This window comes from Malania oleifera, chromosome 2 (genome assembly GCF_029873635.1).
Source record: "Malania oleifera isolate guangnan ecotype guangnan chromosome 2, ASM2987363v1, whole genome shotgun sequence".
In the NCBI taxonomy this organism is placed as follows: Eukaryota; Viridiplantae; Streptophyta; class Magnoliopsida; order Santalales; family Ximeniaceae; genus Malania; species Malania oleifera.
Window position 1 is genome coordinate 79,154,128 of NC_080418.1, and position 16,707 is coordinate 79,170,834.

Below are 16,707 nucleotides of genomic sequence, written 5' to 3' on the forward strand. Positions count from 1 at the left end.
TACTACAACATTCAAAAAATTGGTCTAATTCATCATAATGAGACATCTTAAAAATCTTAGCAGAAGGAGTAATATTGGTGACATATAAGGGGGAGTGTTATGAAAAGTATAAAAATTAATGACTGTCACCCCTTCATTTTTCACCACAATAAATTATGTGCTAACCTTTTGTCCTATAAAATGGTCATTTCTCTTTCTCATTTTGATATACACACAATAAAAAACTTGAAGTACGCAGACGAATAGAAAAAGATGAGAGAAGAGAAGAGATAAAAAGAAAGAGATATATTTTGTATAAGATCGATTTCAAATCATCTTATAATTCTTTTCAAAATAGTGAAATTTTTGATTACATCTACCCATAGAATAGGTATAATTGAACCATGTAAAATTTTTGTCTCTTCTCTATTTATTTTTTTTCATCTTTTACAACAGATTCATTTTATTTTTTTATTTTTATTTTTTATTTTTTATTTTTATTGTGGGGGATGAAGATTTTAGATGTCAAGTGGACAAACAAAAATAATCTACAAAAAATAAGGACTAGACATGTCTCTCTAAATGGTATGGAGATTTTGAGTTGGTAGGATAAGGGCCCACAATAAGGTCTCAAGGTCTTCACCTTGGGGAGGGGGCGGGGCAATATTTTTGTCGTGGTATGGACAGCTGGCAATAATGAGGGGAGATAATTCAACAGTGGGTCCCGCCATATCCCCACTTTGCCACCGAAAAATCTCGGACGGGACTTGCTGTCTGCATCTCCTTCTCCTTCAATTCAATATATTTATCTTATCTCTGAAAAGTTCGTCAGACATACTCCCTCCATTATTTTCCTCCAACAAGATCACCAGAGTTTTGCAAAACCTTCCTTCCTGCCTTTCTTTCTTGCTGGGCGCAGAGATAGGATGGAGAATCAAGTCGTAGCGAGACGCCGAATCAACTTGATAGCAGCTCACTTTGCTGCCGCTGATGATCGCTCTGCTACCCGCGTCCTCCCTGTGGTAAACCTCATTTTCGCTTTTACATTAACCGCCCCGTTTGGTTGTTGATAAAAGAACAGTAATGAAGAGCTTATTTTGAATCCAATGATTTGTTATCTGTTTAATAGATTTTTTGTGTCTGCATTTGGATTGGTGGGTTATCACTTGCATATTTATCCCCTTCTTATTCGTTAGGTCTCGTTACTCGTGGGTAAGATTTCCCAATGGGGACGTCCTAGTTTCGATTCTTTTCTGGATCAGAAACTTATATTGTTTAGATTGTAATATAAAGGAGGGTTGAGGCATTCATAAATCTTTATCCCACGTTGAATATATCATACATTTATAAAGCATTTTCCATGTACCCTGTGATTTTTATTGATTATTATGTGGAGAGTAAAATTTAGCAACACTTTTTTGAGTTTTCTAAAAATAATACTCCACCCTGTGATTTCAAATGCTACTAAAGAATCCCTTGAAGTTTAATTTTGTTAAAAATGAACCTTTGATTAGTTGACCATTAGTAAACTATTAAGTATATGTGGAAAAAATTAATTTTAACCATAATAAAATAATTTTTTAAAAATCATACGTGTTTAATAAATTAAATTAATAAAAATAGTTGGTATAATATTTTGAAAACTAATTAAATGACTCAAAGACCTAATTGATTTTTAAATTAATATGTCTATCTTGTCCAATTGCTTTGGATCCATCAATTAACATCAATGTAAAAAATTTCTACTATTATTTAAATTTTTTTTAAAAATATGAGAAAATAAAAATTACTAATAAATCATAAAAAATACCTAATAATTATAATACAACAAAATATTTATTTGATGTTATTTTCATAAAAAATTAATGGCTAAATCTATCATAGAACAATTAAAATATAACTCAGTATTTTTAAATTCAACTAACTTATCAAATATAGTGTTAAACAAAGATAAACTAAAATTTTAAAATTGGATGTTAATTTTTTTTTTTGAGTAAAATGCTAAAATGAATAAAGAAAATTCAAATTTATATTCATTGGTTGACCATTGTTTGAGACAATTCACCAAGTTTTTCTAATTTATTCAAGTTATTATGTTATTAAATATGATATTTAGCAGGACTCAAAAAGTAAGCCACAGTTAACAAACCGTCCTATTCAAGCCGATTTTTAAACTATATTTTATTTGTTAAAGATATATTTAGTCATTTAATTTTCATGAAATATATATAGCAAATATTTTGTAACAATATAATTATTTAATTATTTTTTCGAAATTATTATATATTTATTTATTTTAATTTTTAATTTTTTTAAAATAATAATTTAATATTTTGTCATGCTTATATCAAATGAATGACCCGGCTTAGTCGTTAGGTGTTTAATTTACTTACAAGTTTAATTTTTAAAATATGTTGTAGATAAATGATCAATTTTTCCAACTTAATTTATTAAAGTAATATTATTTCTTAATTTATCTTATCAAAATTAAGTGAAAGAGTAAAATTGTCATTTTAATAAAGATAAAATTTAATTTTTTTCACTAAACATTGATTAATGGTTAGGTAATGGAAGGTTCATTTTGTTAATAAAATAAAATTTTAAGGGGTTTTGTGGTTGTTTTCGAAAGTTTAGAGGGTGGAGTATAATATTTCGAAAAGTGAAGGGCTGTTGCTGAATTTTACCCGTGGAAGAAATTTGAATTGGGAATATCATTTTCTTGATCATAGGCTGATCAGCTGTCTCTAGCTTGGCTGCTGCTGAATGGGGTATTTAAGAATGTATTTGGATTTTTTTGGCCACATTGTCTGGAAAATGATATTTTCTTCTTTCTTGCTTTTGTGCGATTCTTTTCGTTAATGATGCTAATTCTTTATTGTTTTGATTGATAATTGAACTTCTTTTGTCCAAATAGAAAAGCCTTACTTTTTATTTATTATTTAAGTGTGTGTATTAATAGTTGAAAGTGGAAGGCACAAGTACCAAGGGCTCTCAGAGTCTTGTTGCAAAGAACAGGCACAGGTCTGAGTAAGATAAACAGTACATCTTTGAAAAAAATTTAAAACAACTCAAGACAAAAGGAAGATTTTACTGAAGGTGGAGAAAAATACAGTTGAAGTACATGAGAAAAAGAATGAACAAGTAGCAGGTCTTTAGTCTGCCTTTTTGCTGTATAATTATGCTTTATATATATATATATATATATATATATTTTCATTCTTTTTTTTTTTTGAATAGCCAGGAAAATGGAAAAAAGAGAGAGAGAAAGAGGTTTTTTGATGTGGAAAAGAACACATTTGAGGCAACAGGAAAAGAGATGAACATGGCACTCCTTTTTTTTTTTTTGGGGCACATACAGCTCCCGATCTAGGCACTTGCCTGTTGCACTTTATGTAAAAATATATGCCTTTATTCTGCTTGAACAAATATATACCTTTATTCTGCCTGAACAGGATTTTTAATTATCATGATCTTCGCATATATATACTATCTTCATACGGAAAAATAAAGAAAACTGTAATATATGAACATACCGGAATCAGCCATAATATATATGTTAACCAAGAAGAACACTTGTAGAAACCGTAGAAATCGTTTCTCTCGCTTAATCCCGATCTTTTTCTTTACTTCACCAGATTTATGGGAGTAGGGCTGATGAATAGAGAGTTAAGGTAGAGAGAGGACAATTTCTATATGCCTTCTATCCATTCCATTACCTTACAGAATGTTATCTTTCCAATCAGCTACTCCGTATAACAATAGCTAATATATAGGAAACCTTCCTACTTTCAACCATTAATCTCACAACATTTTTTCAAAGCCTATCCCCTAAGTTAATCCATAACCCGACCATTCATTGCCCTTATCATATGGGACATATATCCAACATTCTCCCACTTGGCCCATATGAATAACTTTAATTTGGATTAACAATATAACCATAATACGCGCATAATTATTAGTTTATTCATACTTTTAGTGAGATTACCATAATATCATAATTAAACAACTCACTAACACGAGTCATGGCGGTAAATATCATTAAAGCGACATCTTCCCTTCCATGTACCACAAATGCTAGCAAATCATTTAACTATAATCCATAATAGGAAGTAACCATAATGTCCTTGTAATGTCTTTTGTCAAAGACCATTCTTGTTAACAATAATTCATCTCCATAATTACGTAATTGATGGTAAACAGGAATAATGTTCAGAAACATCATTAGTGATATCAATATACATGTTATAAAACAAAACATAATCCACTATCATACATCAGAGATTACAATAAAGAGCCATGTGATCAACATGTTACTTAAATGTTTTTGGTGCCAACCCCTTAGTTAAAAGATCTGCTATCATGAGTTCAGTCCTTATATGTTCTATAAGCACTGTCTGTTTCCAAACTTTTTCAATAGCCAAATATTTGAGCTCCATGTGCTTAGTGTCATTAGAATATTTGTCATTTTTGGAGAAAAAAACTGCTGCGAAATTATCATAATAAATTCTCAGCAGCCTGGCTATACTGTCGACAATTTCAAGTCCCAAAATAAAGTTCCGCAACCACAAAGCATGAATTGTGGCCTTAAAGCATGCCACAAATTCAGCTTCCATAGTAGATGTTGCTATGATAGTCTGTTTGACGCTCTTGCTCCTCTAGCTAATAGGAACAAATAACCAAAAGTTGACTTTCAACTATCAACACAACTAGTAAAATCTGAGTCGGAGTAACCAATCACCTCTAACTGATCTGATCTTTGATATGTGAGCATATAGTGTCTTGTTCCTTTCAAATACCTCAAAACCTTCTTTGCAGCTTTCCAATGCTCCATTCCGAGATTACTTTGGTATCTCCCGAGCATTCCAACTGCAAAACTAATATTCGGTCTCATACAAGTTTGCATATACATCAAACTTCCAACAACAGATGCAAAAGGAATATTTTTCGTTCTTTTCTTTTCTAATTCATGCTATAGACAATCCTTTGTACTGAACTTGTCCCTTTTACAAATACGAGTAGGACTTGCCTTATAGTCAGCCATATGAAATCTTTTTAGAACATTATTGATATATCCCTTCCGAGACAACCCTAACAATCCCCGTGATCTATCACGGAATATTTCAATTCCTATTACATAAGTTGCCTCATCCATATCTTTCATTACAAAGTTTATAAAAAGAAATCTCTTGGTGTCATTCAGTAAACCAAGATCATTACTGGCAAGCAAAATATCGTCAACATACAGAATAAAAAAAAATAAACTTCCTCCTATTGACCTTTAGATATATATGAAGGGACTTGCGGAAAATGTTCATAGCCACAACAGAAATAACACTTTGGTCTATTATGTTCCTTCTTGCGAGCCTCATTGCCATAAGAAGTACCCGCCACGTTCAATGGATCTTTCTTTAAACCTTTCTTTGATTTCTTTCCTTTACTTCTAACTGCATGAATCATGACATTAATTGAATGTTATCCTTCTTGTTTAAGCCTTGCTTCTTCTTGGATTAACATGCTTGCCAATTCATTCATGTTCCACTTTTCTTTAATAGTGTTATAGTGAATCTAAAATGACCCATACTAAGGAGGCAAAGAATTCAGAATAAACTGAACAAGGAAGCTCTCATCAACATTCATTCCCAGAGATTTAAGGCTAGCAGCTAGATTAGTCATATCAAGGACATGTTCGTTCATTCCTTGGCTACCATCAAACTTCATGGTGGTAAGTTCAGCCATTAATCTCCCTACAAGGGACTTGTCTGCTGAACGAAACCGATCTTCCACAGCCTTAAGCTATTCCTTTGCATTTTCTAGTTGAGGAAGTATTGACTTTATATTGTTTGTTATACACATTCGCATGAACATAGTACTTAATCTGTTCGACCTTTCTCATGACCAAGCTCGCTGCTCCGAACTGCTTGTTTCAGTAATAGCAGCCGATTTATCTATTAGCAGAGTTAAGTCCAGATCCTAAACACCAAGGTAAAGCTGAATATGTTCATTCCAGTTAGAGAAATTTGTCCCATTAAAGATTGCAACAGAAGAAGCTAGCGAATGTAGTAAAACAGGAACATACACTGCAATAAAATGATCACAACATTAATGCTTTGAGTAAAATATTACCATTAGTAAATTGCGTTAAATCTTTGGATTAACTTATGCAATATACTAACATTTACATTTACTGGTGATTTTCATCCACCTAGGCATAACTGATAACTTTTTAAAGTTCGATTGGCTTGTCACCTTTGGGCATCCATCCCAATCTCACTACCATTCTTTCAATTATCTTGACTAATTCAATGATTATTTGAAAGTTGATGCACCTTTGGGTCAACCATAATAATCAAATAACCATTCTGTAATAATTTTTTGCAAAATCATATTTCAATTCAATGTTTATAACTTTTCTTCGCAAGAATCTTTGGTGACAACATGCTAACCATAAAATAAACATTAATTGATACCTTACTCAGCAAAAATTGTCCAAGTGCACTGCAGATAACCAATTCCCCACTATAAGAATTTTACTTGCTTACCTTTTATGTAAAATTCAATAGTTTATGCATACATAAACATAATTGTTCTCCAGATACAAATGAGTCCAGAAAATGCCATCATTATTATTATTAAACATGTGAATGTTCTATTCTTAATCAAGCAATAAAATGGTTTGCATGCATTTCATTTGACAGCCCACTTTAGTATCACTGTCCAGGGGAAAACTGTCGACGGTTTCAGGCTGCTTTATAAAAACCGTCGACGGTTTTTCTGAAGCTCAGAAAATATTGCTCTTGGTATTTCAATCAGTCGACGGTTTCAAAAAATCCGTTGACGGTTTTGTTTGGCCAACAAGTTCACAGTTCAAAACTATAATTTTTTAGACCAACAAAACTCAATAAATCCATCAAATATCACATAAATTTTCAGGAATCATATATCATATGAATTTCTTTTCGATTCTAGAAAAATATCATGACCACAAACTTTCGTACGAAACAATAATGAGATCGTAAGGGGTTAACGGAAACGATCTTTATCATAAAAGGAAGATCACGATAATTTCAACATGCTCTGATACCACATGTAAGAATATATACCTTTATTCTGCTTGAACAGGATCTTTAATTATCATGATCTTCACAGATATATACTATCTTCATATGGAAAAATAAAGAAAACCGTAATATATGAACGTACTGGAGTCAACCATAATATATATGTTAACCGAGAAGAACACTTGTAGAAACCGTAGAAATCATTTCTCTCACTTAACCCCAATCTCTTTCTTTACTTCACCAGATTTATGGGAGTAGGGCTGATGAATAGAGAGCTAAGGTAGAGAGGACAATTCCTATATGCCTTCTATCCATTCCATTACCTTATAGAATATTATCTTTCCGTTTAGCTACTCCCCATAACAATAGCAAATATATAGGAAACCTTCCAACTTCCAACCATTAATCTCACAACATTTTTTCAAAGCCTATCCCTTGAGTTAATTCATAATCAGATCATTCATTGCCCTTATCATATGGGACATATATCCTTCATGTGGGACTCATGTCATTCATGTGGGACATATCTTTTAGGACATATCCAACACTTTACTGTTCCTATGTCAATGCATCTTGCTGCCTTTGCCTAGGGCCAACCAATTGCAGAAAATGGCAGCAATTTTACTCAACTGATTGTAAAATTTTTTAAGTGGTTTAATCTCAGTATAACTTATTTGTTTTCTAAAATATTGAGGTCTGAAAAAAATATATAAATGGTTGTGCAAGAATCATACTTTTCATTATTGAACCACCATCAGGGGTCCATGTGGTAGAAGGAGAGTGGAGGGTACATAGGTCCACAGGCTCCTCTCCTCTCTCCCTCTGTCATCAGTGCCATCTGGGCCTTTGATGGGGAGCATTTTCCTTCTTGCAAAGGTTAAAAAAGAATATGCATTTATAGCAGTGCGACTGTGCGAGGCTGAATATAGCCAACCATTGAAGTAGAGTCATTAGCTAAAACACTGTGGATGCTTAAATTGCAATTTGAGTAGTAGAAATGAAAAAAAAAATAAAAATATTTATGAGACCAATTTATTAAAGATTGCACTGGTGTCTGTAACGAGAAAAAAAAAGAAATTGAAAAGCATTGAGCTTAATATCAAATAAATGGGTCTAAATTCTAAAAATGCAATATAGTTAGTCAACCCACAAGCCCATATCTTCTATGGTGACACAAGTCAACATTTTAGGAGTCAAGGTTTTACAAAACCCTAGCTCCCTCCTACCAAAATTCTCATTTGGCTTGCACAGACGAAAGAGTGGATAAAGCCCTAATCCCCACCTGTAACTTCTTGGCCACTCTCTTGAATGCAAAATCTCTCCTCCTGTCTATGAGGAATCAATCAGTTGTTGGGAGAATAGTAAGTCTCTCACCGTTCTTTTTGCAATCCACACTGTGTTGAAGCATTCACACTTCACGATCATGCTTGTGCCCATGAAAAAGACAAATCCAACTTTTCTTTGGCTGTCAAAATTGTTGTGTTGAAGATCCAACCCCAACCCAATTGCACTTGGAACACACTCTTTTAGTCCTTAAATCACTAAGTTTTTCAAAAGGTTGAATCAAGAGATTTTATTCTTGTTGTAAAGAATACACAAAGAAAGATTGCACTCATTCTTTTATTTAAGAAAAATCAAATATTTGTTCCTTAATCTATTGTCTTTCTTTTTAGGCACAAAAATTTTGTTTACAAGCAAATATTTTCAGAAAAACTTTGTAACATATGCAAATTGAATGAGTTAAAAGTGACATCCATTGCAATTTGCAATGTGAAGCTTGATTTTCTTTTGATAATGATAAATTTTATCCTGAAAGTCGGAGGATAGGTGTGGTGTGGTGTCAGCTAAAGAGCGACAATTCAAGTGTTTGACATAAGTCACTATGATGCTCACAGCTGATCACAATACCGATTTCAAATCCAGAGCTCTGTACATTCACATTAAAATTATTGGTTAAGGACTAGCTCTGGAAATCATTAGGCATTATTTACATTCTGTTAATCTATAAGGATTTCATTAATACTTGCACTGTATGGTAAGGTGAATCAATTGAAGAACTATGCCTGGAAATACACAAATGTTTGTTGATTTTCAAATATTCTAGATTGCATGCTTTTCCAATGCTGCCTCCAATATGTAAGTACAAGCAGTTTTATGGCACTAACCATTCAAAGGTGGTCACAGAATTGTGTTGGTGAGCTACCTGCACTGTAAGAGTTAAAATTATGATCTTGCTCTAACCATGACTCTATTTAGGCAAGCATTTGATTTATTAACCTGGTTTTGTTTCACAAAAAACAATGAACCTTGCTGTATATGATGTAGCCAATGTCAGCTTAATATGGTTATTTCTAATGGTAATGTAGCTTTTATGTGTTGAGGATTTGGTGAGCATAAAATCAACAACCAACCCCCAAAATAAAGAAGCACACATAGAGAAAAGCAAATATACAAGATGAGAAAGAGAGACAATTTAACATGGCTTGGCTAATGTTGCCTACGTCTATGGCAAGGTGCCCTTTTCAGTGAGATTGAACACTAGTATGAGGCAAAAAAAGAAAACGCATAGTTAGTTTTACCGTAAACCGAACTCCAACGCCCCTTGCATACTCCCTCATAAAAAAGAGTAACATGTGTCTTAGTCCCAAGAATTTCCTAGAGTAAAATTCCAAATAGATGTTTCTCAATCTCTGAGGTGCTTACTAAAACCGTACAGAACATCCTACTTCTTTAGAAGAATGTTTTGTCACAAGCAGGAATCTTAAGTATCAAGAAAACTTCCAAAACCAAAATAATTAAGAAAGTGTGGCTCCCAAGAGACCTCATTTGCTCAACACAGAAAGGGCGACTACCTTTTGCCCACACAGACTAGTTCATTGGTTCTCTAGAGCCAGTTGACTTGTTACTTTAGAGCCACTTTCTCCCCTGTTTTCATCAAATTCAAGTAAACTCTTAAGTCTTAACATGGGTTCATTTAATTTGATATAATTATACAGCAATTATGTGCTGAATATGGAATATCTTTGGTCCTCATAACTCTTTGGATGCATTTGAATAATGCGTTTGTTTGTCCTTGTTGTGTCAGAACTGTAGTAGTAATTTAAGCTCTGTGATCCGAAGATGTGACAATAGAACGTATTTTGCACGGCAAGGGTCTTGCTCTCAAACATGTTTCATGAAACAGGCTTCGATTGAACAGGTAATCTAGTCTTTGGATTTGCTTTTTTAATTTCTATGGAATTTCCATCTACTGATCCTGTGTTTGTTGTCTGGTGCTTTAAAATGTTTTGCAGGGTAGCTTAGCTCAGTCTAGTGTGCCTTTTGATTTCTCTACTTCTGCAAAGAAGGGCTCGCTTACTGCCTTTGAAGCACCAATGTTTTCTAGACCTGCTACAATGCCAGCCGGATTCCCAAATGTCAATGTAATGAAATATGTGGCTGAAGATGGTGAATCTGCAGTTGATCCCCCAAAGTTTGCTAGGCCAAACACATTCAGTGGAGAAAAACATTTTCACCTGAAGAATGAAATGCGTGCTCCTGATTTGAATGGTAAAATTCTGGTGTTTGTAAATGTTAAACTTTCAGTGGACGCACATCTAATTATGCTTGTTTCTTATTTTTGGGAACTGAGGCCTATGGCTTCTTGTTTTTGTTGATAGCATAGAATTAGACAGGCAGATTATAATTTAGATGTATAATAGACATGGAACAGGGTTTGCTGTTTATCATCTGTGTGTGTGTGATGCATGTGGGTAAACAGTTAATGATCAAGATTAACTTTCTGATAGAGTCATGCATGCAACTTGTTGATTAATTGCCTTTATTAGGTAAAAGTGCCTACCACAGATTTATGGACCTCGTTTTGAGATGAACATTTGCTCACAATGCTCTTCTTTCTGTGACCATGAGTCAATTAAGAAAATGCAAATGCTGCAAAGAAAGACTCGTATCACTCGTTTTAATATTTTTTAACCGTAAGTGATGTTTCAAGGTGGTGGAAAATATTGTTTTCATTATTAAATTTGTGGAGTCCTGTTAAATAGACTTCTTTTTATTGAATGCAGGAACTGAGTGGTCACCAAGGATGGATGTTGGAGAATCTGGACGCAATTATGTTGTGACAGTGGAACTTCCTGGTGTTGGCATCAATGGCGTTAGAGTGGAGGTTGATGATCAAAAGTAAGAACTGTTCTAGGAAGCTCACTTGGACCCATTGCCCCTCCCTTTGGAGCAATATTTGTCAATTCACAGTCGTGATTCTGTCTAACTTGCACCTTCTTAATATCAAGACACACTGTATTCTTGTTTGCCCAATTCTTATGCTTTGACCTCGATTTTTAAACTTGAATTTAACAGTAGATTTGCAAAACATGCTATTTTCTGACAGGTTGACTGTCACGGGCAAACGCTCAACCCAATGGTGGAAGGTGGCCAGTTTTGCAAATGATTCAATTTCCACATATCACAAGAAGGAGATTGTGCAAGGCCCATACCAACTTGTGTGGTCACTCCCTGCCGATGTCAACAAGGACAGTGTTGCTGCTGAGTTTGTGTGAGTCATATCTTCTTATGCTGCATTCTTTCATAATTTTATATGAGGGGCACTCCATATGGTTTTTCAATGCATGAAATGATAACTTTGCTTTTCATTTTGCTTTACAAGAAAAAAGCAGAAAAAGAGATGGGGCAAATTCGTCATTTCACTATATGAGAAAAAGGGATGGCATGCCCGCAGCTGGTTTTGGAGTGCAAATAGCTCGACTTTTTATAGCTCTAATTTTGGGATGGGTGCACTCATTATTCTGTGAAAGGAGAACTCTATTTACATTCTAATGCATTAGTTCTCTTCCATGAATGTTAGGTTTTGTTTAGTTGTGGAAAATAATTTTTATTTTTTATTTTCCAAAATTATAAAAATGCCACCTTTTTTGGTTTTCCTATATATATATATGGCAATAAAAATAAATTTTCTAAATTTTATATTCAAATACTGGATAAATGAAAAAGGTTACTTTTTTTTTTTTTTTTAAATAATTTAGAACACTGAAAATGGAAAATGAAAAATATTTTCCAATACCAAACATCCCCTAATTAACTTAAACTAATATGATTGTTTTGCATTACTTAACATTCCCTAATTAAATGTTCTCTACTTGTAATGTAAACTAATATGATTGTTTTGAGTTGTAATAGAACTGAAAAATTACTCCTGTAATTTGGAGACTGATTTTGATGAACATTGTCGGTGCAGGGATGGAATTCTACAGATTGTCATTCCAAAACTTTGAAAATTAGCGGCCGTGGAGGCTTGGCCAACTATAGTTTGTTCCTTTAGATGCATATGTACTTGTGAGCAGCGTTAATATCGTTTGTAATAGCCCAGCCCTTTGTTTGGATAAGAACATTTGGCAGTGGAAGGGCTATGGGCCGCAGCAGGTGACACCACAGGAGGAGTGGACTGAAGAAGGTGAGGCTCACTCTGCTTCAGTCATTTTTCTTCTGTACGGTGTAAAGTAGCATTACACTTCAGCAGTAGAAAACACTTGCGTATTTCAATGCCTGAATTCTGTTGGAGCTAATAATAGATGGTCATTCCAGTCTATTACTATCATAAGCTTTTTGGGCAACTCTGACTCTCTCCTGGAATATATATATATATATATATATATATATGTGTGTGTGTGTGTGTGTGTGTTTTTTTTTTTTCTTCTCAAAATTCTAATTAAGCCACAAAAGTTATAAATTATGAAGTTTTGAGCCAAAATTGTGACAAAGTGTTTGCTTTCTTTGTTACATATGAAAGATGCGAGAACAAAATGAATATTTTGATCATATGACTATTAATATAAGTAGTGTTTGGAATCATGAATTTTGATTTTGGAATTGAGTTTGTGGATTTAAAAGAAGTTTAACACAATTTTGTATTATATGTATATATCTATTTACAAATTTAAATAAATTTATATTTAAGGTTTCAATTTTATACTTCCAAGTGTATGATTATTCATTTTCAACCTCTAATTATTCTCTTTCATGGATTCATCTAACATTAAATTATTTGCAGGAGTATGTAAGTTCTCACCATTCTTTCTTCTTTGTTTAAATTAAGATTTTTTTTTTATAAAAATAAAAATATTAATTTTTTATTATATTTCTCTTTATATTAAATACTATTAAAATAAGATTTTATTTAAGTGTTGTCGCAACATTCTGGTGAAGGGTCCGGAATTGTGAGGAATAATAATATTAGAAGTTCGATGGAATTGTCATTAATCTGTAATTTACCCAAGTATGGTTAGTTCACTTAATTACTATTCGTTGATTGGTCTCTAGGCTAAGCTTAGGTTAATGAACAAGTAGTCTCAATTTGCATTTATTAGAGTTGGGATTGAGAGTTCAGTTATACGAGGGGAAGGTATCAGCATGCCCTACACACCCGTTCTACAAACGGTATCTAATTAATCATGAATTATTTGTAAATTGAATTTAATGGTCTTTATTAACTCTTAAAAAAAATAAAAAATAAATAAATATAAATTTTTTTAAAAAATGAAAAATAAAATGCGATTCAGGAATGTCTAATAAGACTTCTAAAGGAGGGAATTTTATTAGATAAATCCTCATTAAAACTAAGAAAAGCATGATTGGACAACACGAGATTGATTTCTTGAGAATGAAAGTATCTCATGGGACCATCTGTCCAGGTCCCCATCTTGCTGAACAATTATTATAATTCCCTGATGATAATTTTTTTGTTAAGGAGATACAACAGTTTCTTTGCATCGTTTATTATGTCAGAGACTTTATCCCGCATGCAAGTCAATTTACCAGTGCCTTATCACAACTTTTGAAAAAGAAACTAGCTCTATGAGGCCCTGATCAGACACAAGCTGTCAGATATCTCAAGAAAGTTGCAAAGGATCCACCGCCTCTGACTATTCCGTCCACATGAAATCTTATCCTACAAACAGACGCTAATGACCATTATTGGGGTGCCTTACTACTTGAAGATAAGGACAATAAGAAATCCTATTGTGGACACATTAGCGGAGAGTTCAAAGATTTTTAGAAACATTATCACACTGTCCTTAAAGAGATTATATCAGTAAAAAATGAGATTCAGAAATTTGATTTTTATGTCAGATCAAAGCATTTTACGGTTGATCCCAGACTCCCTCCTATGCTTTGGGAACTCTTTATCGAGAATTTATTGGAGACCTTGATGCTCATGCTAACGAGGTTAGATAAGAGTATTTTAAAATGAGATGCTGTTCTTTGAAAAGAAAAGATCTTGATTTCCACTATCAAAGAATGTCCAGGCAATATTATCTTCTTGGGGATTTAATGATGAAAATCTTAGGCAAATTTATATTAATTCTTTACTGAAGGATTTTCAACCAGATTTGTAGAGAAAGATTGCATCTCTCTTATGACCACTCAAAGACATCTCTATAGGAGAAATTCATCAGTTGGTCCTCTCTTCTCTTGAAAAACTATGTGACACTTACCAGCTGTTCTCAAAAATGTTGAAATAGAAATCATAAGTTTACAAAGCAATGCGAAACCTTATTTGCAAATCAAATGCAAGGAAAATGATTGCATTTGCAGTCTTAAGAAGAAAAAAACACTTCAAAGGGTTCAATTTAGATAAATCCAAGAAGGGCTTGAGGAAATCAAAGCAATTCAGATTCTTCAGGAGAAAATCAAAACTAGGTCACAACAAATCCTCTAGATGTTTTATTTGCAAGAAGAAAGGTCATTATGCTAAACAATGCCGTGAAAATAGAGCAAAATTTGTAAAATTGGCTCAACAATTGCAATCTGAAGATCTTGAGGCTGATATTGAATAAATTTTATCAGAACAAGAAGATTTGTCTTATGCTGATAAGATTGGACATCACCTCATCTTTCCATCTTATCCATTTTTGAATCTTTACATTATTAAACCATCATCCTTGATACTAATGATATGTGGTATATATGGTATATTTTTGTTTTGCAGGTCTATGCTGTATTTATACATCTACAAGAAGTCTACAAACACCTCCATGATCCAGCCAATCATGATTCCGTGCTTTGGACTTTCCCACACGAGAGTCGGGAGCCCCTTGACCTTCCAAAGAAAAGCAACCAATCTAAGACTATATCTCCAACACTAGTCTTCCCATGGCCTTTCAAATGGAGAACTCGGGTCTTTCAACCAATGCTTTACTAGAGCCATGGTCTTTCTTGGAGTCTAGGAGAGTTAAGATTATAGAAGTGATTTTAGAAGAACGAGGTATTGTTGGCCTTATAAGGCTTAAAATCTTGTTATCTTGTTTTGATGCTAACAAATAAGTGAAATTTAATGTGTTTGTGTGAGTAATGATATTTCAGGATTCATATATGTGAAAGTAAGGTCAAAGTGCCCACAAGAATCAAATATGATGGAAGTAAGGTCAAAGTGCTCACAAGGATAAAATGAAACTTAAATAAGCCAAGACATGAATTACTTGTTGAAGAACATGAGGACATGAATAAGTTGTTGAAAGTCAAGACATATTAAAGTCAAAAGAGCCAAAGAAAGGCAAAGTAAGAAAGCTTAAAGAATATGGAAGTTTGAAGAAAATATGGATTCAATCCAAGGACAAAACATGAAGACTCAAGAACTTAGAATGTTAATATTTTAGAAGTCTCATGTAAGTGCTTTAATGTTTAAAATATCGTTTGAAATATTTTGAAACTCTTAGGTTAACTTCTTAGACCTAGATACTTTTTAAAATACCTAAATAATATTTTTATAAGGTCAAAAATTATTTAAAAAAGGTTGGAATTATTTTTGGAATAAAAAGCACCAAAAAGAGTTTTTCCCAAATGCTGTCAGTTTTTATACAGCCTTATTGAGGTGAATTTTTCTCTATCAAAAACTCATTATTTTAAAGAGTGGTAAACATGAAAGTTGTAGGATTTTCTCTTAGCTTTCTTTTGACACCAAGAACACCTAATTTGGAGTTATACAGAAAAAGTTATGGCCAAAACACTGAAATGGGGTCACTGCTGTCAAACATTTAAAAACTATTCAACGGGCAAATTTTTAAAATTCTAATGTTTTAAATTATAACCGTTTGAACCTTAAATATTCTAATAAATAGGGAAACTCTTTAAGGAAACTTTGGTAAGTTTGAAAGCCTATAAATACATGGTTTTGAAAAACAAATAAAAATGCTAAGAATTGAAAAATTTATTTTGAGGAGCTGAAAGTACTCTTGTTCTTCCTAAGTTCTCTTGCTCACTCATTGAAAAATTCTTTTACTGAGAACTCTGAAGTGTTGATCCTTCTTCCTTTGAATTCCTACTGCTAATCCTCTTCTAAGAAGAATATTGGTGAATTCTACACTTGAGCTTCATTCTATTTCCTATTGATATTTTACATTGAAGTATATAGTGCTGAAATTGTACTAACTTGCTATTTGAGAGAGTATACTTGTACGCAGATTTTATTTTATGTTTCTTGTAGTTCATTGATGTTCCAAGGTGTTTGGATCGTTGGCTAAGTAAGGGGATATTGCTTAGAGAGGCGGACTCTAGCCTATGTAAGGAGTGATTGAACGAGAGAATATCGTTTGGTGAAAGCGGGCTCTAGCCTTAACCAAGGAATGTTGTAATCGGTTTTGTTCCACCCGTTAAT

At 33.2% G+C, this 16,707-nt stretch overlaps 1 protein-coding gene across 1 annotated transcript; it reads left to right on the forward strand.

Annotated features, from left to right (window-relative positions):
* The first annotated feature begins 724 nt into the window (after positions 1-724).
* LOC131147651 (uncharacterized) lies at positions 725-12,667 on the forward strand. The gene is made up of 6 exons (XM_058097163.1): positions 725-1,001; positions 10,126-10,239; positions 10,334-10,589; positions 11,105-11,219; positions 11,428-11,592; positions 12,292-12,667. The coding sequence occupies exons 1-6, from the start codon at positions 906-908 to the stop codon at positions 12,326-12,328; spliced, it is 783 nt and encodes a 260-aa protein (XP_057953146.1). The 5' UTR covers positions 725-905; the 3' UTR covers positions 12,329-12,667.
* The last annotated feature ends 4,040 nt before the right edge of the window (positions 12,668-16,707 follow it).

What these genes read in the sequence shown, in the direction of transcription:
- LOC131147651 (XM_058097163.1), top strand. Translation starts at nt 906, where the DNA reads ATGGAGAATCAAGTCGTAGCGAGACGCCGAATCAACTTGATAGCAGCT. An exon ending in AACAGGCTTCGATTGAACAG is followed by an intron (nt 10,240 to 10,333) that starts GTAATCTAGTCT and finishes AATGTTTTGCAG; the next exon opens with GGTAGCTTAGCTCAGTCTAG. An exon ending in GCGTGCTCCTGATTTGAATG is followed by an intron (nt 10,590 to 11,104) that starts GTAAAATTCTGG and finishes TATTGAATGCAG; the next exon opens with GAACTGAGTGGTCACCAAGG.